The sequence below is a fragment of the Spermophilus citellus genome, assembly GCF_964194105.1.
Source record: "Spermophilus citellus genome assembly, chromosome: 14".
NCBI lineage: Eukaryota > Metazoa > Chordata > Mammalia > Rodentia > Sciuridae > Spermophilus > Spermophilus citellus.
In genome coordinates, this window is record NC_138194.1 from 66972532 (window position 1) to 67000210 (window position 27679).

Genomic DNA, 27679 nt, shown 5'->3' on the forward strand with positions numbered 1-27679 from the left:
CCAGTTCTAGTTTAGAGGCCACCAGTGTGTGAACTCTGACCTAATCTGCAAATGAAAACTCCACCAACTTTTAGTGCTTAACCTCTGTGATCTTAGGAGAAACCAGGATATATGTTTATAATATAGGAAAGTAGAAGACAAAATAGTTTAAACAAATCAAAAAACCCTTTCTTTTATTAAAAAAATAACTATGACATGAAAAGAACATATTTACATAATAATGCTACAGACAGAACCTCACATGTAAATATCTGGCTTGTGGTTTCTGACCACTCATAATGGCAACTTTATTGTACTGCTAAAAAGCAAACCACAAAAACACTTTCATGTCAGTCACAATCAAGCTTCAAGCACGTGGGCATACTGAGCGTGCTCACAGGCTCCACCAACTCTAACCATAGGAGGTACTGCTCTATAATTATCATTCCCCATTAGTTGTAGAATTTTAGGGAGAAGAGTATGTCAATTACAATGTACTCCATGGATTCAGGATTTGGAGCTCTGAGGATGTGACAGTTTGAAAAATGTCTGCTTACGGAAAGAAAAGCTGTCCTACCAACCATGTTGGCAGGAAGAGAAGAGTCAAGAAACTCACACTGATGAAAAAATGCTTTTGTCATTTACTGAAGATAATGAAGACATAACCATTATTAGGAGGCAATTTACATAAATACAGATGAGGAAATTTACCTGGACTAAGAACAATAATCCTTTCTTTTCTACATTTTTCTTGGCATGCACTAATGATTAAACTTGAAAAGACTCCAAAAAAGTAAAAATACCACCACTGACAAGATTAATATTGTATTATAAGTTTAATAGCACATTACTTCATCATTAGCAATTTCTCTAGAAATATTTTGTGGCATTCTCAAAAAATAAAGATGGGTGGAAAAGATGTTTCAAATAAAGTTTTAGGCTTCAGGAATGCTTTCTGCTGAGAGTGTATGAGCAGACATAAAATTAAAACGTCAGAGTTTTATTCCACAGTTTATGTAGGCTGGTTTTTGGACAAATGTGCTTAAGAGACAATTCAGCAAGCCACTTAGCAAAGGAATATTTTCTGCATGCTTCAAGCATTAAAACCAACATCCATGTGAACTGTCACTATCACAAGCATCCAGGAGGTTTTGGAGATGCTGAGGCTTGATCCAGGCTGGCACTAAGCTCCATGCTGTGAAGAACAGAGAATTTGTGGCATCTAGGTTTGTGTAATGCTACAGGTCACTTGCTCATTGGTCTGTTTGTGTTTCCTTTCATTTGTTTCTAATAAAAATCTTGGAGACCAAAGTTTTTGCTTGACACGACTTCTTTGGAATTCCAAAAGGCCTCACTAGGGTTTTCTGGCTACACTATGACCATTGTCTAATGGATTGCAGATACATTTCAGCTTAGGGCTTCAGAGAAGCACACAGAAATACATGAAACAGGGGCTGGGGAGGTGGCTCAAGCGGTAACGCGCTTGCCTGGCATGCGCGGGACGCTGGGTTCGATCCTCAGCACCACATACAAATAAAATAAAGATGTGTGTCCACCGAAAACTAAAAAATAAATATTAAAAAATTCTCTCTCTCTCTCTAAAAAAAAAAAAGAAAGAAAGAAAAAGAAATACATGAAACAGCATGTATTCTTTTTTTTTAATTTTTATTTTTTTTACTGTTGGTCGTTCAAAACATTACATAGTTCTTAATATATCATATTTCACAGTTTGATTCAAGTGGGTTATGAACTCCCATTTTTACCCCGTATACAGATTGCTGGATCACATCAGTTACAGAATAGGATAGACAGCAGAATACATCAGACACTAGAATGGCAATATGTAAATCAATGGAAGTGTAACTGATGTGATACAACAGCATGTATTCTATATCCTGAATTTCAGTTTGGGCAGCAACTAGCATGTTAGGGAAAATTAGAGATGGAGAATCCTTGTTGATCACCGGTCTGTCTCACTCTCATTCTCTCAGTGCAGTTCACACCCCAACCTTAATCCATATAAGCCCAGTAACAGGGTTTCTACTTCTCTTAGGAAGTTATTCTAGGGCCAAGGAGAATTTACTGTTATTAATTTCATCTTTCCATATAAAATCCCAAGGGTTTAATTTCATATAATTCATCCTAAATTCAATCTTCTTATTACTTTCTTCTATTAAGCTTGGCCATGTTAATAAGGTAACAAGTTTTGTCTTTTTTTAAATTTTTTTTTTTTTGGTAGTTGTAAATGGACAGAATGCCTTTATTTGTTTATTTTTTTCATGTGGTGCTGAGGATTGAACCCAGTGCCTCACACATGCTAGGCAAGCGCTCTGTCACTGAGCTACAGCCCCAGCCCAATAAGATAACAAGTTTATGTGTCTCACAGAGCACCCGGCAGAGTGGAGCTTCATTCAGTATTAGTTTCTTACCTTTAACTACTTCACCTAAAGTATTTCCAGAATTTAACTTTTTCAGTTCTGTCCCTCTGAGTATACTGATTTAAAGTAATTCAAAAGTGTCATTGGTGCTTTCTGTCTTCCTTCTGTTCTCCCAGTCCTGCAGCAGTCTTCCTCCATCTCTATTCCTTTGCCACCCCTGGACAAGTTAATTTCATACTGAGTGACGTCTACCACGGAACTCCTTAATTCCATGGGCTTCAGTTTTTTGAGTTGTTGATAACTTCATTATTTTTAATTGTCTCTAAACGTTGAGGCAGAACGCAGATCACAGTCATGGGGGATGAACAGGAAAGAGAACATTAAATGTAAGGCCACGCTTTGCAGAGGCACACATAATCCAACTCAACACGCAAGGGACAGGCTTAGAAACCTCTAAGTACTCACAAGTGTGAATATTCATGAGTGCCTTGCAATGAACAACTGTTTAACCACCGGGTTTCATCAGGAATTGAAATCTTTTAAGCAAGTGTTTTGCTCTTTTAGCACCTTAGAACAGAACATCTGATGCCTGTTTTATCAAAATTCAAATTCACACCAATTCTACAGGCTGTGTTGTGTGATTTCCTGCACTGTGAGAGCTGACGTCAAGCAATGACGTACAACCTGCCGTCTCCTGCATCTCGGCTGAATGGTGAGGACAGACACTGCTGTGAGCATGAGAGCCCTGCTGGAGGGAAGCACAGCTCCAGGCCACTGTGTCACCATGCAGGCTGTGCAGGTGAGGTGTGCAGGGGCTCTGCATTCCAGGAGTCACCACCTGCCTCCCAGAGCTTGTCAACTCACGTCTTTCTCAGGACAGTTTTCTGATAGGTGGCACTAGAGTGTCCTGCTTTAATAAAATCAATGTATTACAATAATTTGTAGACAGAAATAAAGTTGTCATGAGAAAGGGCTGTCTTCTTCTAATTCGAAAAATGGCACCACATAAATGAGAGAAGGGCCCGTGTAGGGTGGGAAGAGTGCAGAGAATTCGGCTGCTTAACACAGTTCAGATGCCAGGAAAGGGCTCCTGAGGAAGGGGGTTTACCTGAGACAGGAAGGATTGGCCATCTAAAATTGAATTACAGAATATCCAACTTATTTCCTTTCAGTGGATTTCTGGTGTCCCAGAAAATACATTCTCAAATCACAGTTGGACCAGAAAGAAATCTGCCCTTCAGCCTCGAGTTCATTTGCAAGTGAATAAATGTGCTATGAAGCCAGAGGGAGAAGATGGCGCTGCTGCACACAGCTGGATGGCCATGCAAACAGCAGACCTGTTTCTTCAAATGTGTCTCCTTTGGGTTCTTTATTTGGAAATGCTGATATTTTTCCAACATGTTTCTGAATAGACAAGGTGGAAGAATTGAAAGGTGATTAAACTGAACAAATGAGTTCAGAGGACCCTAGTTTTCTGCTCCCTACCAAGGAACCATTGCAAGGATATGAACAATAAAAAAGCATTTCCTGAATTGGTTCATCCATTTTAGAGACTGTAATCATTATCATTTGCGGGGGGAGCATGGGAATAAACTCCATTATAAAGAACAGTGTACTCTATGTAATAATAATAATGATAAATCACAATGACAACAGCTAGTGTTATCATGTCAAATACTTTTCTTAAGTGGTTGTGTTTACTAAATTTTTCTGAACAGCCACAGACACAGGAATTATTTTCACTCCCATTTTACAGATTAGTGAGGTATACATTGGTTAAAACAACTTGCACAAAGTGACAGAGCTTGCCAGAGTAGGACTAAGACCTGGAACCGAGCACAGTGTCCCCAAAGCTCGTGCTCTTGCAATCCACTGCCTGGCTTATTGAGGCAACAGCCTATACTCTAGATGAAAATGGAAACCATTGAGGTTTCTTAATGAAAACACAAAAACAAACCAACATCTAGAATTAACCATACTGCCAGTATAGCTAGCATTTTCATCAGAAAAAGCTATTATTCATTAAGAAAAATCTTTAGCAAGAAAAGTAAAGTGATAACATGAAGATAGGAAGGCTCCAAAGACTCCTTTCAAACACGTGGAGCCAGGCCTGGGCACTCAGACCCACCTACGTGCTAAGATTATTCCCTACTGTATAATCTCCAGTGCTCGGCCCTGGCAGGTTATCTAGGCTGAGTCTCTAGCATGATGTAACTACTTGTGATCATTGCTGAGAGGTTTTCTGCAAAAACTGTGGTCCCTTCAGATGCTCCACATAAAAGTATTTGGGGTTAATAGGTTTTGGAGACTTGGTTCATTGCATCTACCTCTGAAGGATTCACAGTGCCAGGGGCCTATTCCAGGGCCCTGAGACACCCTTATATTAATGAACTGTGTAATTTTCTAAATCCCAAACTGCAGAAACTTGTTTGACTATAGAATTCTTTGTTTCTTAGAAGACCTATGAAACTGCCTGTAAAACTAATGTTTGAGAAAAGCTACCTGAGGGTGAACATATCAGTGAGGAACAGAAGGGACACTGTGCAGGAAAGGGAGGATTGAAAGGATGATGGCTCAAGTCAGGAAAATGTGAGGAAAAAGCAAACTAAAATCCTCACAATGCTTCTATGTACCATTCCTTATGCTATATATCATATATATCATGTATATCATGTATATCATATATAACATATATTTTAATATATATTTTATATATAGAACATATGCATATGTGTGTATATATATATATATATATATATATATATATATATATTTGTTTTTCATCTGTTGATGTATACAGAAAAAGAAGCAGGAATGTGATTGTGTAAGACAAAATAGCAGATCTGACATTTTAGCCATCTTACATGAATAAGACAGATGCATATATTTACCCACACACTATCTCCTTACTTCTAGGGAAAAAAAAAAAAAGGAACACAGTATGTTGGCATTGGTGTGAACCAGAATATCTATGGCAAGAGTGAAAATTGGAAGAAAGCACCTTTCACTTCAACTTAAGGTCTAAATGTTTTAAACTATCTGAATTTTAGCACTCTCTCTTTTTAAATAAAGCAAAAAACAGAAGAAAGATCAGAAAAGAATATATAATTCTCCATGCAAAATTGCAATATATTATCTTCTTCTTTTTTAAATTCAAAGGGAAATTTGATTTCTTTCTTAAGTTCCCAAGAAATAATGGAGGCAGGGTTCTAGCATAGAAGAGTGGACACTATTCATTCTGCTTATCTATAGACACAGCCCTTTCTTTTAAAAAGGCTTTCCCTTTTGTTTTGAATTCTAAAGTTTCTAGAATCTTTACAAAGGGAATCAAGGGGGTGTTCTAGAGTAATCCTCTATCACCAGGGGTCTCTTACCATCCATGGCACCTCACAATAACCTCGAATTCAGCTCTGGAGTGCAGTGGGAATACTATTTATGAACGTTTATCACTGTTTGCAAAGATTGTCAAGGAGGAATGATTTGTGTTTGAAGCTATTAATTCACATCTTTAAAACATTTAAAATGGTCAGAAAGAGGGTAACTAAAAATTTCCTGAAGTTGAAACTTTTATCAGGGTTAAGAGCACACAAGGAAAAATAACCTGCAGCATTAAGAAAACCCATGTATCAAGGCAGTGGGCTCCAAGTGTGAAGGTTGGCGAACTGGCCCTGCAGGGGACTCTCGAGAACAAGACGTTTTCTGAGTGTAAGGTTGGAAAACTTAAGATGATTATTATTAATGAGAACTTTGAGCAAGTTAGGGAAGAATGGGCAGATTCATAGTGTAACTGAAGGACTTCAAGGGGTATTACTGCTGACCCTCCAAATTCTCATTTAAACTCCACCCATGCAAAACAAAAACAAAACCAAAAAAACCAGTTAACCCAAACTAGAAGACACGAGATAAATGGAGAATTTCAATTACAATGCAGTGCACTCAACTCACTCCCAGGTGTCTTTCTGATATGCCCAGACACTTTTTCTTCAACTATTTCATGAAAACTGAACATAAAACAGAGTAAGAAACAAAACTAAAGATCAGCACTAAATGCACAATCTAAAGAATAATACAACATTTTCAGAACAACTGGAAAGATGCCAAGTTGACAATCTAACAGGATATTTTACTTAGATTTTGAGAAGAAAAATAATCTAGAATGCCCATGAATGTGTTATATGCAGTAAATAGAAGATAAGACACAAGCAATTTGCTCATTTCTTTGAGAGTTGAAAATGGTAAGTAACTACATACATTTTTGTCTCTAGGGCAGTATTAGTATGGGGATTTTAACTAAATTTCTAGAAAGTGAAGTAAGTGTTCTTTGAAAGTATTCTATCATATATACCATGGAAGTATTTTAAAATATTTTAGAAGATTAATAAGAGAAGACACTTTCAAAATAAAGTAAAATTCTCTTTGGATATGCATTATTTCAGTTTAAGCTATGGTTTCTTTAGGGATATCATATTTTAAGAGATATATTAAAATTAGGATATGTGAGATATGATATGCTTGCTCTGGTTGTTCACAATGACTATCAACTTGTTTCTATTTCTATGAAGGGTCTAAATTCACAGAAATTTAAAACCATGCTGTTTCCATGGCAACAGATAAAGTGTAAAACCAAAAAGATTTTATTGATTTTAACAGGAGTTAGAGAATTTTTTCTCTTTTTTTGCAGTGATTTTTGCTCTTTTTTTTTAAAAAAAGTCTTTAGCAACATCTCATTATACTCTTTTCTAAATGTATTTAATAAATCTTGAAGGTAGAGAATTGTGACAATGCTATAAAATTGTACATTTTATGGTAATATTGAATCAGCAATATTTAATTTTTAGTGTCAAAGAGATGTTAAACTATGGAGTCAAGATCGAACAACAAAAACTCTAAATGTTAAGTTTAACATCTGAATAAAGTAAAGCTGCATTATAAATGCTTTTAGATAATCCATTAATTATTTAAAACATCCATTATTGATTAAAAGCATAGTGTAACATTTTCTTATATTTTTTTTAATATTTATTTATTTATTTATTTATTTTTAGTTATCGGCGGACACAACATCTTTGTTGGTATGTGGTGCTGAGGATCGAACCTGGGCCACACGCATGCCAGGCGAGCGGCGCTACTGCTTGAGCCACATCCCCAGCCCCAACATTTTCAATTACTACTATTAACTTATAAGATCCAGACATTGAGGATTAGGCTTTTAAATGTAAGTGGGACAGCTATAAAACACAAGTTTCTTCACGGTTAATGTATCAGCTTGAGACGGTAACTGCAATTTGAAGCATAATTCCATGTTAACACACTAAGAAAACAGTGGGTAGATTTTCTTCTTCTGTGCTTTTTTTCTCCAATTATTCCAAACTCTTAACATTTCTATTTGTCGCAATATAGAAAAATGGCCCACCTGCAACAGACATACAGCCTAACGGTGCGATCAGAGTAATGGGAGCGAGTCCGTACGCGGCAAAGTTCCCTGTCTCCCCAACAGCCATCAGGAAGATTCCGACCCACCAAAGCACGCTCTTGAAGTATGGCCTTGGGTGTTCTTGTTGTGCCAGCTGAAGATGAGAATATTTCTGGAAATAAATCAGAATGCAAATAAGAAAACACTTCCATCCAAGTAAAACTTGCTTTGAAATTTTGGGTCCCCTAAATTTACATTATGGCATTTAAACTTATTTGCAGATTATAAAGCAATTAGGATTCCTTCTTTGTCCCAAACATATTAGCAGCAGGAGCAACTCATATTCATATAGTATTTTATAGTTTCAAGGGACTTTTAACATATGTACATTGCTTTATTTTCCTCACAACTGTGTAAAATATGTATCATTATTACTATTTTAAAAAAATGAGAGGTATGTTAAAATGTCAAGGGAACTTCTAGAACAGTACACCAAAAACATTTTTTTAGAATGTTAAGTAACTCCAGATGCCAAAATAAATGTTACTAAAATAAAGATAAATTAGTAAAGGGAAACATTTTTAAGGAAAAATCAGATTTATGGGTCAAAGTACCTACCACAATTAACATAGCAGGGGAGAAAGCTTTAGCAGCTGGGAATTGTGAAGGGATATAATCTGACCCTTATTTATGTCTGATTTAATATTTCTTTGTATTTAAAAAAATATATAAAAGGCTATGGATATAACTCAGTAGTAGCATGCTTGCTCAGCATGCTCAAGGCCCTGGGTTGATCCCCTGTACTGCAAAAACAAAACTAAACCAAATATAAATTCATGAAAAATGGGCATTAAATAAAGACATTTCCCTAATGATTTTATGATAACTAAGATGCTTTCTTATGAGAATTGTGTATAATTCTAGATTACTTAAAATGTTCAAAAACCAAAATAATGAAAGTATTAGAAGAAAATACAAAACATTAACAAAAAAATCTTGGCATAATAGGAATACCTTTGTAAGTGTGATACAAAAATCTATAAGCCAGAAAAGCAAATATTTTACTGTATTAAAAAAAAACTTCTCTCCAGTTAAACAGAGAAAGGAAACAGGGGAAGGGCAGAGGGGAGGCCAAGGAAAGGTTCTTATGATTGAAATTGGTCAAATTGTATTATGTGAATGTATGAATATGCCACAATGAAACCCACTAGTCTATACAATTATGAACCAATTAAAAAAATAAAAAAGGCAAAAAATAAACTTCTGTATAGAAAAATACTATGAACAAATTTAAAGCACAAACAATATAACACAGTGGGAGAAAACCTTTGCAACACATAAGTGATAAAGGTTTAATATCATTAATACAAATAGAATTCCTACAAGTAAATGGAATTCTCCCACCCCCAGGGAATCCAAGAGACGATATACGAAGGATATGAAACAGTAATTTATAGAAGTAAAATTACAAGTGAGAAAAGATCTTAACCTCATAAATAAAGAAAGAAATGCAAATAATTTGAAACAATAAAATACCATTTTCATCTATCAGATATCATTCCCTGCCCTCACCACATAACTAATGAGACATGGTATTAAGAATGTAGGGAATGGTCACAGCCAAACTGCTGTATGAGCGTAATATGGTACAATCCACACAGAAATCAATTTGCATGGTCCTAGCAATATTTAAAATGAAAACACACTTTGACCTATAGAATAGTCATGTAAGTATATAAGGAACATGTATCTTTATATTAATAGAAAACTCATTTTATCATTATTTATAACAGCAAAAGCCAATTTGTGTGTCCTGTAGTGTGTCCTTTAATAAGAGATGGTTATATACATTTTGGAATACCCACTCAAATATATGTATGTATGCTGTTTATGCATAGAAACTGATTTGGAAAAAACACATAATCAATAGTGGTTACTTCTGAGCAATTTTTCTTTTATATGCTTTGAATTCTTCTCCTTCTCCTCCTCCTTCTTCTTCTTCTTTTTTTTTTTTTTAATAAGTGTCATAGTTCAGGTCTGGAATGTCCCTCAAAGGCCCAGGTATGAAAGGCTTGACGGCCAGTTTACGGTGCTGTTAGGAGGTGGTTTGAAAGACAGGGCCTACCATAGGAAGTTAGGTTATCAGGGTGTGCCACTGAAGGGGATGGGACCTTGGCCCCTTCCTCTCCTCCTCTGTCTGCTTCCTCACTACCATATGGTGAACAGGCCTCCTCCCGGTACTCCCACCATGATGTACATGCTGCCACAGGCCCAAAGCAACAGATCCAAATGACAAGGATAAAATCTCTGAAACCATGAGCCAAAATAAACCTTTCTTTTATTAGCTGATTTTCTCAAAGTGATGGAAATCTGATTAACACAATAGGGAAAATGATTTATTTTTGTATTTTTTCTAGTAACAAATAAATATCTTAGTAATTATTGACAGTTATAGTAGGCCATTTTCTAGCAAGGGTTTGTATAAAATTATATAATATTCTGGGAGATATTTCAATGTTCAGGTTTATTTGATTCAAAATTTTAGAAACTGCGTTAGTGTGATCCTGTTTCAAACTAATTAAGCCGAAATTTTTTATTTCATTCATGACTTGGTTCAAAATTGACATTTCATTCAGTTTTTAGTTCAACAAATCAGCAATTCTTCTAGGATTTTAATTCATCTTTTAGAGGAAGTTCCTATTTTATACACTGTATTCTTTCTTAGAACTTTATTTCACACAGACATATTTAACAGTATTTTAAACAAAGAAAGAAAACCCTGTACCCCTAAAACTGATTCTAAAACATATTTGTATCTCATCTGGGGATAAGGCCAATGAAAGAAATCAAGATACCAAAAATCAAAACAGGTAATTCATCCATTAGACTTGAATGGATGGCATATATTATAATGGATGGCATACATACAGTCCACAATACTACTAGGGGCCCTCAAAAATATTTAAGTTCTTTTAAAATCAGAAAAGGAAAAGAATGTTAGTGCAATCCAGCCTGAATTAAATTTGTCTTTATACCAATGAGTTTGAAAAATACAATTTTTTCCCTATTGTGTTTTAAGGAAGAAAGAGCCATAAAGGTTAAAGTGACTAAGTCTTATCAAAGTCACAAAATGTTCCCGGATCAAACTACAGAGTTAGAAAAATAAGTTGTTTTTTTTTTTTCTTACCTGAATATTTAGGGAAATGCTGATTACCAAGTTTCCTAAAATGGCCAGCAAAACTCCAAAAAGGTGAACCTGTAAAAGAAAATATTTTCTTTAAATGATATTTTAAATAGTACTTGTAAAATATTTACTAAAAAAAGAGACAAATTTAAGTTGATGTATTCATTCATTTATTCACTCACTCATTCATTCATTTGAACCTTTCAGCTTCACTTAGCATCCATTTGCCAGGGTAGGTTTGGAATGTGGATAAGGTTAATCAGGATTAGTTTTCACTTTAATCAAATACTATTTTTGAGAAATAATTTGGTCCTTCTCTGAATTCTACAGGTATTTATTTGCCTCACTCACTAAAATAAAGAAAAGAGTTCTCAGTTCCAACTTTCTCCCACTGATACTTCTTTCTGATGCTTTCGGTCCGTTTTTCTCTTCTCTTTAATATATTCTAAAGGACTGTGGGATGAAAGAAAGATCATAGAACTTGTAATTAAAGGAAAATCTAAGATACATATCTGCTATTTTTTTTATATGGGTGACCTTGAACAAGTTATTTCACTCAGTGAAAAGGGGATGTTGGGTGTTTCCAGAAAACCCTTTATCTTTAAAGTTCTAGGAGCTCCACTAGAGAGACACTGCATTTTCCCACACTCCCCAGGTCAATGTCTCTTTGTAGTTGACTGCATAAAATACAAAACTACTATTTAGCTCCCATAATCAGCCCTCTTCCTGACCATCCAACTGTTTATGACATAGTTGACTTGCCTCTCCTGCCCCAGGTATCTGTCACAGGCCACTCTCGGGTCACATGGGACACACTTCATGCCACTCCATTCACCTGGGTGGTGTAGCTCCCTTCCTCTGCCCACTCCATTTGGACTTTACCCTCCTGGCCTGCCTCCTTGAGACCTTCTTAGACCACCTAACTCATCTTTACTTTCTTAGACTCTACATGGCAAATACCCTTGCTTCTTTGATATTGTCATGAGTGTCATTAGGATCTATAAAGAGAAGACAAATTCTCTGAAGGAGAAGAACCAATTCTTATACTTCTGTTGAGTCTTTTACATCACCGACTACACAAATAAGAAGTTCAATAAATACAGACTTCAAGCTAGTATTATATAATGAGATTACAAAATTAAGTTCTTATACATTGCCCAAGATGTTTATCATAGATAGCTCATGAATTATTTGATGACTTCAAAAGATGGATTTGCTGCTCCCATCTCAGTACACAGGTAGAATATCTTCTGTAAGCATAAATTAGCAATGATACAAGGGATCTTTCCTTCTTTTATTCTACAGCATGTAACTTCTACAGGCTTCAAACCCCAAGGAGCTATTTGAATTTCAAATGAACATTACAACCACAAGAAATCCTTTGCAGAATGCAAAATGTCTTTGAAGTCTCAGAGCTCTATTATACAAGCTGAAATGAAACTCAGCATTTAAAAACACTGAAGCAAAAAAATTTGAAAACTCATTTTATAGTTGATATATAATATCCACGGTCTTTAATCAGTTAAGAATTTTCTTTTCCTAATAAAGGCACTTGGCAATAATTTTGATCACTACTCTTCATGGGGAACAATTGTATCACAATACAATGTACTATTTCCATGCTTTCTATTTACAATCTAATGCATTTGGCAGCAATCAGGAAAATAAAAATTCAAAAGAAATTTGACATTGAATGGATAATTATGAAAATCTTCCATAATTGTAAAAGTAAATTCCTGAATAGAAAGTACTTCAAAATTCTTTAAATCATTCTCTGAACAGTTCCAATGACATCAGGCTGGGTGTTTAAAAATTAGTGGCAAGATTTGGCAATGATTTCCTGATATGATATGGAAGAAAAAAATAGGTAAGTTGGACATCATCAAGATCAAAAACTTGTGCATCAAAGGAGACTATCAACAGAGTGAAAAGGCAACCAATGGAATTGGAGAAAGTACCTGCAGATCATAGAAAGCAGTAAGGACTAATATCCAGAATATAGTACATACACAACACATACAACTCAACAACAACAACAAAAATCAACAACCTGATTTTAAAACGGGCAAAAGACACGAATTGATATTTCAACAAAGAGGACATAAATGGCCAAAAAAGCACATGAAATGATGTTCAACATCAGTAATCATTACAGAGTTGCAAATCAAAGCCTATAATGACATACACCAAGTAATCAACAATAATCAAAGACCAGATAATAACAAGTCTCAGCAAGGAGTAGATAAATCGGGACCCTCATACACTACTAATGGGAATGTAAAGCAGTGCAAATTGGGAACCCAGTCTGGCAGTTCCTCAAAAAGTAATCATGGAATTTTCATTTGATCGAGCAATTCCACGCCTGGCTATATATCCAAGAGAAATGAAAACATATGTAAATGCAAAAACTGGTACAGAAATGTCCATAGTAGTAGTGTTACTCAAAATAGCCAAAAGTGGGAATGATCTAAATATTTGTTAAGTGATAAGTGAATAAACAAAATGTGGTACAGTCATACTATGAAATCTTACTTAGGTGGGAATAGGAAAGACAGTAGAATGAGTCGGACATAACTTTCATATTCGTATATGAACACACAACCAGTGAAACTCCACAAGAATGGGATCCCAAATAGTTATACTCCATGTATGTATAATATGTCAAAATACAGTCTAATGTCATATATGTCTAAAAAGAACAAACTAAAAAATTACACCAAAAATAAATCTTATTTAGCCATAAAAAGGAATGAAGTACTGATACATGCTATAAAATGGATGAAACTTGAAAAGTCTGTGCTATGTCAAAGAATCCAGTTACAAAAGTTCACATATTAGAGGATACTATTTATATAAAATTTCCACAAGAGGCAAATTTATAAAGACGGAAAGTACATTAATGGCTTGTTTAAGGTGGGTAAAGATGAGAGACGACATAAAGGTGGGGTTTCCTTGTAAGGAGATAAACTGTTCTAAAGTTCATTGTGTTTACAGTTGCATAATTCTATGAATATGCTAAAACCCAACAAATTGTCCACTTTAAATGAATGAATTGTATGATGTGTGAATCATATTTAAATAAAGTTGCAATGTAAAATAAAGTTATGCATATAAGTTATATATAAATATATTTTTGTTCAAGGAAATAAAAATGCTACAAATGTAGTTGTTTATTCCAGTCTCTTCGATTGCCATGAGAAAAATAACATTTTTCTGTAGTTGATACGCATGTATTTCTTTCATTCCCAGATTTTTACTACATTTATTTTGTTTACTCATTTTTTTCACTTCTTTATTTGAACTCTTAACTCATTAGCTTCTCTTTTTCTTCTTATTTAATAATATGTGCAAGTTTAACTATACTTTCTCTTTGAATACATCTTCTGTTTTAGCTGCATGCCTAGTTTTGGCATGTACAATGATTATCATTCAGTTCTAAATATTTTATGGCTTTTATCTGGGATTTATTTATTCAGAGGGTGTTTTTTAAAATTCTAAATGAATGAGGTGTTGGTTATCACATTTTTACTAGTGTCTAATTTTATAGCATTGTGGTTAGAAAACATGCTGCATTTAAATCAGCATTTACTTTATGATTTAGTACATAGTATAAAGTAAAATTCAATTTGTAATGTAGTAATGTGTGGTCACGTTTTGTAAGTGCCCGAGGTATGCTTAAAAAGCAAAGCATTTAATTGTTAAAATTACAGATGTTCTACCTGCGTTTTCTATATCTATTCTACTTCCATCAATCAAATCTTCAATATTCTTACTAAACTTTGGACTGCTTTTGTCTCTCAATTGCCAAAGGACTATCAATATATTTTCATTTGTGTCTACTATTGTGTGTGTGTGAGTGTGTGTGTGTGTGTGTGTGTGTATAATTATCTTGTTTATTCTTTTTTTTTTTTTTTTTTTTTGGTACCAAGGATTGAACCAGGGTATCTTGCTTATCCTTTGCAAGAGAGTTCTCCTTTCTTCTTTCCTACACTCTCTCAGAATTACTTGGGTTCTCTTTATTCTCTTTTCTCCCTACTCTTCTGTTAAGAAAATTATAAATCTCATGTCTATTTTTTAAATAATTACTATTAACTTTAAAACTTTTTATTATGGATTCAAAGTAGGTTGCAATGAATTGTTCAAGTAGGTCGAATACATCCTTCTAGCCACACTCACCATGTGAACATATTATGCAACTAGAGAAAATATCAAAACCAACAAATTCATCTTTCCTCGGTCATACACACACTAAAGTCTGTGTATGTGTGAGCGTGTAACCATCACCATCAAGATACTCATCTGTACCATCACCCTAAGACTTCCTGATGTAACCCCTTTAGAGATACACTATCCTCTCTTCCACCCCATTCCTAATCCACAGCAACCACTAACCACTAATCTGTTCCCCATCTGTATAAAATTTCACACATTATATAAGTAGAATCATGAAGTATGTATACTTTTGAAGTTAACTTTTTTTCCCTCTCGGCAAAATTTCCTTCAGGTTCATCCAAGGTTGCTGTATCAATAGTTCATTCAATTCTAATTGCTGAGTAGTATTCCATGGTATGGATACATCACAGTTTGTTTAACCATTCAGTCATTGAATGGCATTTGAGTAGTTTCCAGTTTGGGGCTGTTACGAATAAAGCTGCTATAAGCATTCATGTACAAATTCTTCCTGAAAATAAGTTTTCATTTCTCTGGGATAAATGCCCAAGAATGTAATTGCTGGGTTGTGTGGTAAGTCCATTTTTAGTTCTGAAAGGAACTGCAAGACTGTTTTATAATTTTACATTCCCATCAGTGATGTATGAGAGATCCAGTTTCTCCACAAATTTATCATGCATTCTTGACATAAATTCTATAATCAATATTCCCATCCTCCTGAGCACTATAAAAACTTCCATTTGCATTGACTACTATCTGTTCTCTCCTCCCTTAGATGTTGTTGACTGGTGTATTAGCATACTGACTAGTTCTACCTTGCCTCAATATTCTCAAAATAGTCATTGTTATTATTTTTTAAATAAAATTTTATGTTTAGAGCAGTTTTAGGTTCATAATAAAATTAAGCAGAAGGCATGGAGATTTCCAATAGACCTCCTGCCCCCACCCAAGCACAGCTTCTCCACTGTGCTTGGGTGGGGGCAGGAGGTCTATGGGAAATCTGTCCCCATCTCAAGAATGGTACATTTGTTACATTTCATGAATCTGCACCGACACTTCATCATCACACAAAGTCCTTAGTTTATGTTAGGTTTCAGTCTTGGGCATTACATGACATGTATCCACTATTATAGAATTATACAGGGTAGTTTGCCTGCCCTGAGAAATCTCCTTTGTTGAGCTATTCATCCCTCTCTTACCCCAACCTCACTTTTCCAGGATGTCATATAGTTGGAATCATACAATATGTAGCCATTTCAGATTGGCTTCTTTCTCTTAGTAATATGCACATTAGGTTCCTCCATGTCTTTTCATGCCTTGGAAGATCTTTTTTCTTTTTTTTAAGCATGTAATGAACTTCCATCTTCTGGATGCATTTAACAATTCACCTACTTTTGGACGTCTTGGTTGCCTCCAAGTTTTGGACAATTATGAATAAAGCTGCTATTAACATCCACAGGCAGGTTTTTGTGTAGACCTAAGTTTTTGATTGCTTTGAGTAGACACCAAAGAGTACGACTGCTGGACTGTATGGTCAAAGTATGTTCAGTTTTATAAGAAAATGCCAAACTATCTTTGAAAATGGTTATGCCATTTTTCAGTCCCACTAGCAATGAATGCAAGTTCCTGTCACTGTCACTATTTTTAAATACAATACTTGTCTCATTTACCCATGTTTACCCATTTCTTTTCTCATCACTTCACACCCTTTTAAAGTCTACATTTCAATTACTTTTAGCATATGTGCCAAGTTGTGCAGCCACCCCCTATCTAATTTCAGATATTTTTATCACCCTAAAAAGAAACTCATCTATTAGTAGTCACTTTCCATTCCCTCCTCCCTGAAGTCCCTGGCCACCAATTCTGCTGTTGGTATAACTTGAACATTTTTACATAAATGGATAAGACAGTACATTGCTTTTTAATGTTTGGTTCCTTTCACTTGGTATAATGTTTTCAAAGCTCATCAAGCTGTAGCATGTATCAACATTTAACACACAATAGCATTACTATTCTTTTTTAAAGCTATGTAATATTCCATTTTATGGACATATCACATTTTATTTATCCATTTGTCAGCTGGTAGCTACATGGATTGTTTCCACATTTTGGATATTATTTTCTTGTATCTTACTTTTTCTCTGGGTTCAGTGTTCTTCCTGAAGAAACTTTAGCAGCTCTTTCAGTGAAATTCTTTGAAGTCCAAATTCTGTCACTTAGGAAATATCTTCATGTTATCTTTCCTTTCAAGTACAGAAAGTACAGGCTGTCAGTTATTTCATTCAACACTTTGACAATATCATCCTATTGTCTTCTGGCCTTTGGTTGAGAAGTTAAAGTAGTTAGTTTAATTGTTGCTCTGTCATTTTTCTCAGGATGCTAAGATATTCTCTCTCTCTCTCTCTCTCTCTCTCTCTCTCTCTCTCTCTCTCTTTCAGTTTCGCCACAATTTCTCTTTGTGTGAACGCCCCCCTCCCACCTCGGGGCTCATTCTTCTTCAGTTGAAGGATTCATGTCTTTTACAGTTTTGTTAAGTTCTCAATCACTATCTGAATGCAATTTATCCTTTATTTTCTCCATAATGAATTCTTCTTACTAGTACATTAGACCTTTTCATTCTCTTCTTATTTCTCAGTTCTCATATATGCTAAATTCTGGATAATTTCCTCAGATCTATGTTCTAGTTTGCTTTCCATCAGTGACCTACCTCCTCTGAATTGAGTCTTATGTACTTCTATCAAGCCAATACCCATATTATACTGAAACATATTTTTTCACAAGTCTATTGCCCCTCTACATCATGAGCTCCTTGAAGGCAGAGGTGTGACCTCCTCATGAAATCTTCTTTATGACCCTAATGACAGAGAAGTGGTTTATTAAATACTGTTTGAAATACTATCATATTTATTATAAACCATCTAAAAATTATAAATTTTGGCCATTGGATATAGAAAGTTATTGAAGGGAGCAACTATTTTACAATCAACTGGAGTTTGCATCTACCAAACACTCAGTTTTTGTGAGAACAAAGGTTTTTTTTTTTTTTTTCAGAATTCAGATTTCAACAATTAAGAGGGACTAAGAATGTGCAATAAAAAGCTGCTTGCTGACTTTTTAAAAAAATTCATTTGTTCTTTTTAGTTACACATGACAGTAAAATCTATTTTGACATATTTATACAAGCATGGAATCATTCTAACTAGGATCCCAGTCTTGCTTGCTGGCTTTTAAGTGAATTCATAGTACACTGAAGAACAAGAAAAATAGAGGTACAAAGCAGGTATTAGAAACAGTTCCCCAAAAATACTCAATATAAATTGGTATATATTATCCTTTATTATCCCAAGATTTTTCTCTAACTTAATTAAGGGTTGATTGCATCCTCATTAAATTCCATCAGCATTTACCTGTGACAAATAGCAATATGGAAGGCCTCATTAATGCCTGCCATGGCTGAGACGCTGATGGTCTCCCAAAGGTCCATATATTAAAGGTCTGGTTCCCAGGTAGGCACCTGTGAGAGGTTCTGTGGACCTTTTGGGGGAGGGATCTTATGGAAGGTCCTTAGGTCACTGGGGGCACACCCATGAAGGAGACTGTGGGACCCTGGCTCCTTCTTCTCTCCCTTTTCCTTCCCTAGGTGGACTCCGCCATTGACATCCAGCACCCACCAGAGGCCTAAAGCTAAAGGTCTGCCCAATCATGAACTGGAACCTCTAAGCTGTGGGCCAAAATAAACTACTTTTTAGAAGTTAATCAGCTGAGGTATTTTTTTAGGGACAGAAAACTGACTGTTTAACAATGCTCTTAACTGTTGGAGAGGCAAGATTCAAATTTGTGTTGCTTTTAAAAAGAAGGCGGTTTCATTTACATTCAAGGACATACAGGAACTTGTAGTAACCACCATTAAATACTGTTTCCAATTAGAGTCTCTGGCAAATTTGCTTTATGACTACAAAATCCTCATCTGCAATCAGAAGTTATCATCTGTGTACAGCAGGCAGGCCCTAACACATTTTTTATCCAATTAAAGATGTCTAGTTTACATCATTACTTATTCAGCATATTATAAAACCAATATGCTTTTCATTCTAAAAACAATATGTTTTCTAATATTTTAGAATTAGTGGAGGCTTAGGTTCTTTCTCTCTCTCTCTTTCCTTTCTCATACTCAGCCCTTTACTAATCTAGAGACAAGCCAGGAAAAAGAAGAAAGAACCAGAGAAAGAATGTGACTTATGCAAAGTCACACGGCTTGACAGTAGCCACATTTTGGCCCTAGGGCACCTAGGCCAAGTCTGAATCACTTTCATGGATTGCAATAGGTGACCTTCTGGCCAGTCAGTGGCAATGCAATACAATTTTCTTAATTGGCAAAATTGATTTCTTTTTCTCAGTGTAAATTAGATAAAGCAACAGTAGCTGGGAGAAGAGGTTGCTTTACATCTTGGTAATGTGGTTATAAGTACAGCAACACAGGAGGATGGCCTTGATTTTTAGAGATCATTGTTGTCACCATTGTAGCTTAATCTTTGGCTTTTCTAGGACTAACAGATGGTGGCAGCCCCAGCAAACAATTTATCTAGAATGTCAAAATGTCAGCATCAATAAGTATTACAATGCCTTAATTTTATTTGAAATAACAACCTTCTATCCTATTTTTTCAAGCCAGAGTGTTCTTTAGAAATTTCACATTGACCTGTACTATTATGTTATGACCTGTAATCGGTGAGTGGGGCAGTTCAGCCACATGGAGATAGGACATGATAATTAGGAATGTATGCAATTGGTAATAGTTTGTGCAAGTTCTGACTTTGAACTCAACCATATTCCTGGCTCCACCTTCAAAACACAAACTCAGAATCAGACCAATACGGAGGTTAGTATATGGCTCCTAAGAACCACAGATTCAGAGCTGGCTTTGAACACAGTAACAGTCATATTCAATTCATGACTGGAAAAATGCTATCTCCTGTTCCAGATAGTAAAACATGACTGACTTTCAGAAGCTTCAGTCCATGGTTGAATGACCCCTTTGCTTTCTCTGGGCCTATGGCAGCAAAGTACATCATGGTGGGAGTGCATGATAGAGGACACCTGCTCACTTCACGGTGGCCTGAAGCAAAGAGAGAAGTGGTGAAGGAGCCAGGGTCCCAATATCCCCTTCAAGAGCATGTGCCCAATGGCCTAACTTTCTCCCACTGGGCCCACCTCCTAGAGATTCTGCCATCTCTCAATAGCACCCCAGGTGGCAACCAAGTCTTCAACACATGGGCCTTTAGGGGACAACTGAGATACCAACTACAGCAAATGTGGAAGATTGATGGCAGAGAGGAGACCAGGGAGCAGGAAGACCAATTAGGAGACTGCTTCAGGAGTTTAGACAAAAATATAGGTGCAATGAGGACAGGTAATTATAACAGGCTAGAAAGAAGCAATATTAATAGCAGTAAACACTGGTGACAACTGAAATATGGTTATGTCTTTTAGATTACTGGATAGACTGGACTATTCTTACCCTAATCTCCTTAATTCTTGTAGGTAATTGAATTGTCTGAAATACAAATCTAAAGTTAAAACTATAATCCCATATGTGAAAAAGAAGAAAGGAAAATTTTCATTCAGGAACAGATTTTTAATTTGTTATCTTGGTCACTGCATGCTATAAGGTTATTGCATTCCTATCCTGAGAAACTCTCATGACATTGGATCCAAATCTGGTGATTAAAAGCCAAAAGAAAAGGTCAAGGTTATGTAACACCATATATTGTTGCTATTCTTCAAGTTGTTCTGTGCCAGTTTCTAATCAACTTTAAAATCTAGGCAGAAAACCCCAATATAATGCCTTCTCAGACAATTAAGAACTATTACTTTCTTTCTTCTTTTTTTTAAAACTGGGAACACATTTACTTACATAATTTTATATTCCTTATTTTTAAAAATGAAATTCCATCAAGGATAAGCTCTAGTGTAAGAAGCCACCCTATTTTTTTGTTTCTGAAAAAATTAAGTTTCAGCAGGACCAATTTATGAGAAAAGGAGCACATTTAATAGCACATTCTTTGGGAATTTTTAACACTTTGTTAAAAGGAGAACAACAATAGTGGAGAAAAGGAGGAACTGCAGTTAAGGAAGTCTTAATCTTGGTTCCATTCCAAAACAACTTATTCCTGTATAATATCAGAAAGGGAATCTTTGAAACAAAGACAGACATACTGAACACAAAGAACAATATTGTTTGCATTCAGATCAATAAGGGGTCCCATAACTTTCATATTTCGCAAAAACCTATTTATAATCATAATTTTTTAAATGTGCAATTCTTTGTTTCCAGTGAAGCAGTAATTAGGTTGCTTTTTGCAGGCCCAGCCCAGGGTTTAGGGTGAGGCTTCCAACCTAAAGCTGTGAGCTCACTCAGCTGCCTCTCTTTCCACCACACCTGCCGGGGTTTCCGGAGGACACTCCCCTTTGGCAAACAGTGCCTGCCTTGAACTCCAACTGTAGTTTGCCAGCAACCTCCCAGGAAGATGGAACTCTATTGTCTCTATCAGGTGCTAGCCATTGCCAGAGTTTCTGCCTCAAAGTGGGAGGGTTCATGATGTTGCCACTTAGTGACTGATCTCTGCCAGACTCCTGAGGCCCTTGCCACCCACCAGACCAAATCTTTCTGAAATCAGGACAGGAATCAAGTTCAAGTTTGCTACATGTCTTGGACATTGTGACCTGGGTTCTTTTTTTGCCTCCAAAGGGCCAGCCCTCACAGCCAAGCTAATTTCCCCTATCTCCAAACCCTCTCCCAGCAAAACTCTCACATCCTGCTTGTCCAGTAGCCAGGTCCCGACAAGCCTCATGGTCAACACACACATAACACCCACAGGACTCGTCAATGCTAATTGTTATTTGGGTCAAAAGACTTGTAAAATGTGCAGCATATAAATCACAATTACCCTTTCCTTTATGGCTGTGGCAGCTGCTTGTAACACAAGGTCTGCTTAAGTCTTGCTCACAAAGAGTGACTACAGTGACTCAGGCAGTCACAGTCAAAGGTGTCTTACAGTATTTCCTCATACAACAGTACTGTTAGTCCTGAAAGTTTAAATAGTCCATCAATTATATAAATAAGGATGACTTCACTTGAAAGCGCCCCTTCAAAGTTGTTTTTCAAGAGTTCTTTCAATAAATTTAAAATTTTTGTTATAAATCAATCATTTAGAATTATATATATTTATGGGGTACAAAGTAATGTTATGATTTATAAATAAGTGGAATAATTAAATCAAGCTAATTAATATAGGTATCACCTCAAGTACTTATCATTTTTTATGGTGAGAATATTTTAAATTTAGCAGTTTTGGAATGTATAATACACTCTACACCTGTGCAACAGACCTAAAAGTAATCTCACCTTCTTCCCTGGGAAACTTTGTACTCCTTGACCATGTCTCCTGGGCCTCCCACTTCTCAGTCTGTGCACCACCACTCTACTCTGTCTCCATGAGATGGATTATTTTAGATTCCATATAGAAGTAACAATAGGTGATATTTCCCTTTTTGTGCTTGGCTTATTTCACTTAGCATAATGTTCTCTAATTCAATGTTGTTGAAAATGACAGAATCTCCTTATCTTTTAAGGCTCAGTAGTATTACATTGTGTAGATATACCACATTTTCTTTATCCAGTTGTCTCTCAATGGATACTTAGGTTGAGTCTATTCCTTGTCTATTATGAATTTCGAGTATAGCAATGAACATGGGGATGCAGACATCTCTTCAACATGCTGATTTCAACTTTTTTGGGTAAACATCCAGAAGTGGGATTGCTGGATCATGGGGTAGTTCTATTTTTAGTTTTTCTGAGGCAGTTTCTCAAGGATTTCTAAAGCATTCTCTCCCCTGCCCACACCCCACTCAGAGGCAGTATAAAAATGCAGCTACATTTTGAAGGCCTAGTGTGTTTACTCACTTCTTTGATCGTTGCTCACACTGCCTTATTGAGAAGCCTCTCTGCTCCTGATTTGTATCATATGGTTGCATTTCTGGCCCTTGTTATTGATTAGCTAGTCCTGATTTCTCTCTTCGATTTTTCCATCAATAGGAAAGACCAGAGGCCTTTCTAGAATTTCTTTGGTAGGGAGGGGATAAGTCTAGAACTTAGAAGTAAGTAACTAAATAGAGATGATGCTAATGAAAGTGTTTCAGAAATTAATCCTATAATCTAAGCTTTTGAAGAGATTACTGCTCAGGTCCTATCCACAAAGTCAAGGCTGCCCAAATGGGGAGCTGTTTTGTGGGGGATGATCATGCGAGCCAGGATACAGAAAGGGAAGGTTCCGGATGTACTAGGATGGGCATCAGCCTAAGGTTTTCCCATGAAAACATGATTTACAGTAGGAGGACCTGAAGCCACCTCGTAGGAACTGTGTTTTGGGCACACAGTATCCCCTTCTCTTGGTATAGAACCCTCTATTTTGTAGGGTCATCCAGTTCTTCCCAAGGGCACCCATATGCTTCAGGGACCCTGAGACCAGTTACTCTGACTGTGGTGACTTATATGCGACAGGACATTTTCCAAACCCCACCCAGCCAGAGTAAAGCCCATGCTTTCTCATTAGTGGTGAAGAACACCAAGCTCTTCTCTGTGTAGCCTAGAGGGGAGTCTGCTAAAGTGGGGGGCAAACCTGAAGAACAAAAGTTGAAAATGAGAGTGAGAAACAGTGTTCACCATTAGAGCCCCTGGATCAAGACTGGTCTGAGCCTGAATTCTTCCAGCTTTTTTTCTGTATCTAAATGGATTAATTACCTGTATTATTCAAGTCAGTTAAAGTTAAGTTTTGTATAAAGTGCAATCTACAGCCTCTTAACTTTCAAAGCATCTTTGGTAGAAAAGGTTCAATCAGAAGACAGAGGAGAGACTGACTACTAACACTACACTCAAGAAATAAGGCCAGTGATCCAAGTTCTTGAAAGAGGGAAACAATTTGAAAGTTGCAAAGAACTTTCTGGTGATTTAGGAAGCCAGTGCTGAGGTTGCAGGCGGGCAGCAAGACGTTCATTTTATGCAGACCTGGTGTGACCTGCCAAGCTCAGGGTGGGTCTGGAAGGAATCGTGATGAAACCCAATCTTCAGTGAGGTGTGGAGTGCATGACTGAACATATATCCACCTGTATTGACATTAGGGATCATCATCGGCAGGCACCTCCTGATGTGTGCCAGTGGTGACAGGAGACCATGGTGAGAGTGACAATGGGCTAGGCAAGAGGCATGGTAAGGCAAAGGCACAGCTATAGCTGGGTGTGGTTGTGCACACCTGTAACCCCAGCTACCTTGAAGGCAGGAAGAGGAGGGCAAGTTGGAGGACAAACTGAGCATCTTAGTGAGATGTTGCCTTAAAATAAAAAATAAAAAAGGGGTGGAGGTGAACCTCAGTGGTAGAGCACACCTGGATTCTATCCCCAGAAAAGACAGTACAGGTGTGCATTTCCTCAGAGCTTTGTGAAGGGAAATATAGTGTTACCTGACAGCTCCCAGGCAATTAGGACACTGGTGGCTGTGGAAGACTGAGTAAAGAGCTTTGACTTTGTGTAAAACCTAAGTCAGCTGGAACTCAGGGCAAGGGGAAGGGAGGCTAATAATAGGAATAAACTGAGTAGAGGAATACAGGCTCTTCAGGGGGAAAAACACAACAACAACAATCCAAAACCAAACAAAAACCTAAGCTAAAATAAATGGCACAAGTCTTACCTTAACTCTGAATAAGCCTTCTCAGAGTACTGGTCTCCTGATTGGTTAAAATACAGTCAGGTTCTATGAAATATGATCACACCACTGTCACCAAACACCACTGTCAACTGGTACCAATGCTACCCAGCCTGTCTCCCTAACTAGAAGTCTGGAAAATAGCGGAAGACACGAGAAGAATCCTTGGCTTAGCACATCAAGATACCAAGTGTTCCAACTAGGAAACTACTCTAATTAGGAAGTGTTGTGGAATGTGACTCTGGGAGAGTGAAGGGGAGGCAAACATCAAAGGGCATGAGGAAGACACAAGATTCAGAGGAACCGTGGATACAGGTTAAAGAATGCAAAGTGGCATCAAATGGCTGGCATGATTTTTCTGATTTCCATTTGCAAGAGCTAAGTCCAAAAATTACCAGAAATCTATATTTTATGAAATTTCTTATAATACAGGTGGATTGTAATATTACTAATAATAGGTGGTGCTTATTGGGTACTTTCTATGTGTCTGGCATTTTGCTCTTTGACATCTATTATTTTATTCTTACAACCCCTCAAGGTATGATGTGTGTATATATGTATGAATTGTTATTTCCAATATCAATCAAGTATGCCAAGAAATGGAGAAATCAAGGGACTAGCCAACATACAGAGCTAAGAGGGTGAGTTTTAAAAATTGTGCTAGGGGCTGGGGTTGTGGCTCAGAGGTAGCGCACTTGCCTAGCATTCGAGAGGCCCTGGGTTCGATCCTCAGCACCACATTAAAAAAAAATAAAGATATGTGTCCACCTATAAGTAAAAAATAAATATTTTTAAAAAATTGTACTATACAGGAACAAAAAATAGTTTTGAGAATGTCATCCTTTCCACAGTGAGCTTTCAAAGGCCAAATGGAACAATCAGGCAACATATTTAAAAGAAACTGTTTAAATAATTCTTCTAAGCAAACAAAAGGCATACATTTTTCAAACTATCTAGGTGAGACATGCAAGTTGAATAGTCATAGTAATGCTAATGTCCTTAAACCTTTAAAAATGTAGAATAGATAACTGCAAAGAGAATTATCTAGATGGATAAATTACTACAACAAATTCTTACAAGGAAACACCCTTATAACAACTATTCAGATCAAGAAAGGGAAATTGGGCCCCCACCAAGCCTCACTGCCCTACCCGATCACTGTGACCTACCTGCTGCCAAAGAACCACTGGCATGACTTTGACAATCCTTTCTTCCTTTTCCTTATACGTTTACCACCCAAGTGTGTAACCCTAAAGACTGTAGCTCCGTGTTGGCCTTTTTTTTTTCCTACTATGTCTTTCAAGTCTATTTTAATCTATAGCTTTTTTCTCTCTCCATTTGCTCCTGTAAAAATGATTTCTGAATAAACCAGACCTTGCAAACCTGCAAACTGGCAGTTTCCCATAGCCTGGATTTGGCTGAGTGTATCAGTGCAAACATTATAACTAGTCAGTAAAAATCAAGCCATAAGGAGGGTGTCAGGTAGATTTAAATGTAGACACCTGTTCTGCCAAATTCATAAGTGCACTAAAACTCAGTTTCTCTAACAAAATGTTGCTCTTTTTTTTTTAAACATAGCTTGGATCAGTTGCTTTGCGGTAACCTGCCTCTTTCTTCCTTCCTGATGCCTTAGACATTTATTCCCAAGAAAATGTGGTAAAGGAAAAAATACCACATTAGATGTATAAGGAAGGTCAATAAATCAATAAGTATAAACAAAATTTTTTAAAGAGAATTTTTTCTTAGGAAAAAAATGAAAATGACCAGCAACTTATATCAAGCCCTTTGATTATCTGAAAAATTTGGCACTTTTCTTCCTTTAAAAGATAAATCATATGTAGTTACTGGCAGAAAAGACATGGTATCAAAGCAAAATCAATATAAGGGCAACATAAAATCGCGATTTTTCTTAAGTACAGCAAGAAAAACCATATACATTTCTATCTTCGCATTTACTCTCCCACCACATCCTTTTCAAGCCCCAATCTCTAGCAGTGGCCTTTGGTCATGGAATAAAAATATCTTTGCCATTAAACCTACTTGATAAAAGACCTTGGGGCAAGTTATTCAACACAAGCTTCCCTACATGAACAGTAAGGATACTATATACCTTATGAAGTAGCTGGGAGCTCAAACTAGATAATAGCTATAAAGTGTCACATAGTAAATGCATAACAAATGTCAGTCTCTTCTTTGCCTCTTCTCTGCCAACTGGTATCAATTTTCATTTAAATCTGTTGACTAAAAAAAAAATCAAGCTATTGAGAATCAAAAGTTCAAATAAAGGACATAAAAATTTTGGGTTTTCATTTCACCAGGTGCAAAATAAATCTTTCTGACAATATCCTTATGAATGGAGCCACTTAGCACTATGCATGAACTTGAAGAACCAACAACAAAATTCCCCTTTGCAGTATTTCCTGCCTTCCTCCTCTTCTGCCCGGTCCCTCTACTACCTCTCTGGATTAGTCTTTATTTGTTCAACCACGTAGCATGAGGGGCCTGGAACTCTTCTACTCCAAACCTAACTTTATTGGGAAGGAAACTGAGATCCAGAGAAAGAAAATGACTTGCTCAGGGACACTCAGCTAATTAACAGTAAAGACAACAGCTTCAGTAGGGCTACTCCTTGGTGGCTAGGCTTTCTCCACCTATGCATTCCTATCACAAAACCCTGCCAATGCTTACTGGTTACAAACTAGATGCCCACAGGAGTCAGTAGGTAAAAGAAATGAGAGCAAAGACAGGGGCCTCAGTGGAGGGGGTTGGGCCACTCTGCTCCAGTTCACAGTGATCCT

General features: G+C 36.6%; 1 protein-coding gene across 1 annotated transcript in view; it reads right to left on the reverse strand.

The window, feature by feature from the left end:
• The window catches only part of NIPAL2 (NIPA like domain containing 2), a 79688-nt gene that overhangs the window by 48582 nt on the left and 3427 nt on the right, over positions 1-27679 (reverse strand). The window contains exons 2-3 of the mRNA XM_081266717.1: positions 10958-11026; positions 7771-7942 (exon numbers count right to left, since the gene is read on the reverse strand). Coding sequence (XP_081122843.1) covers positions 7771-7942; positions 10958-11026 — 241 coding nt within the window. The remainder of the gene's footprint in view (positions 1-7770; positions 7943-10957; positions 11027-27679) is intronic.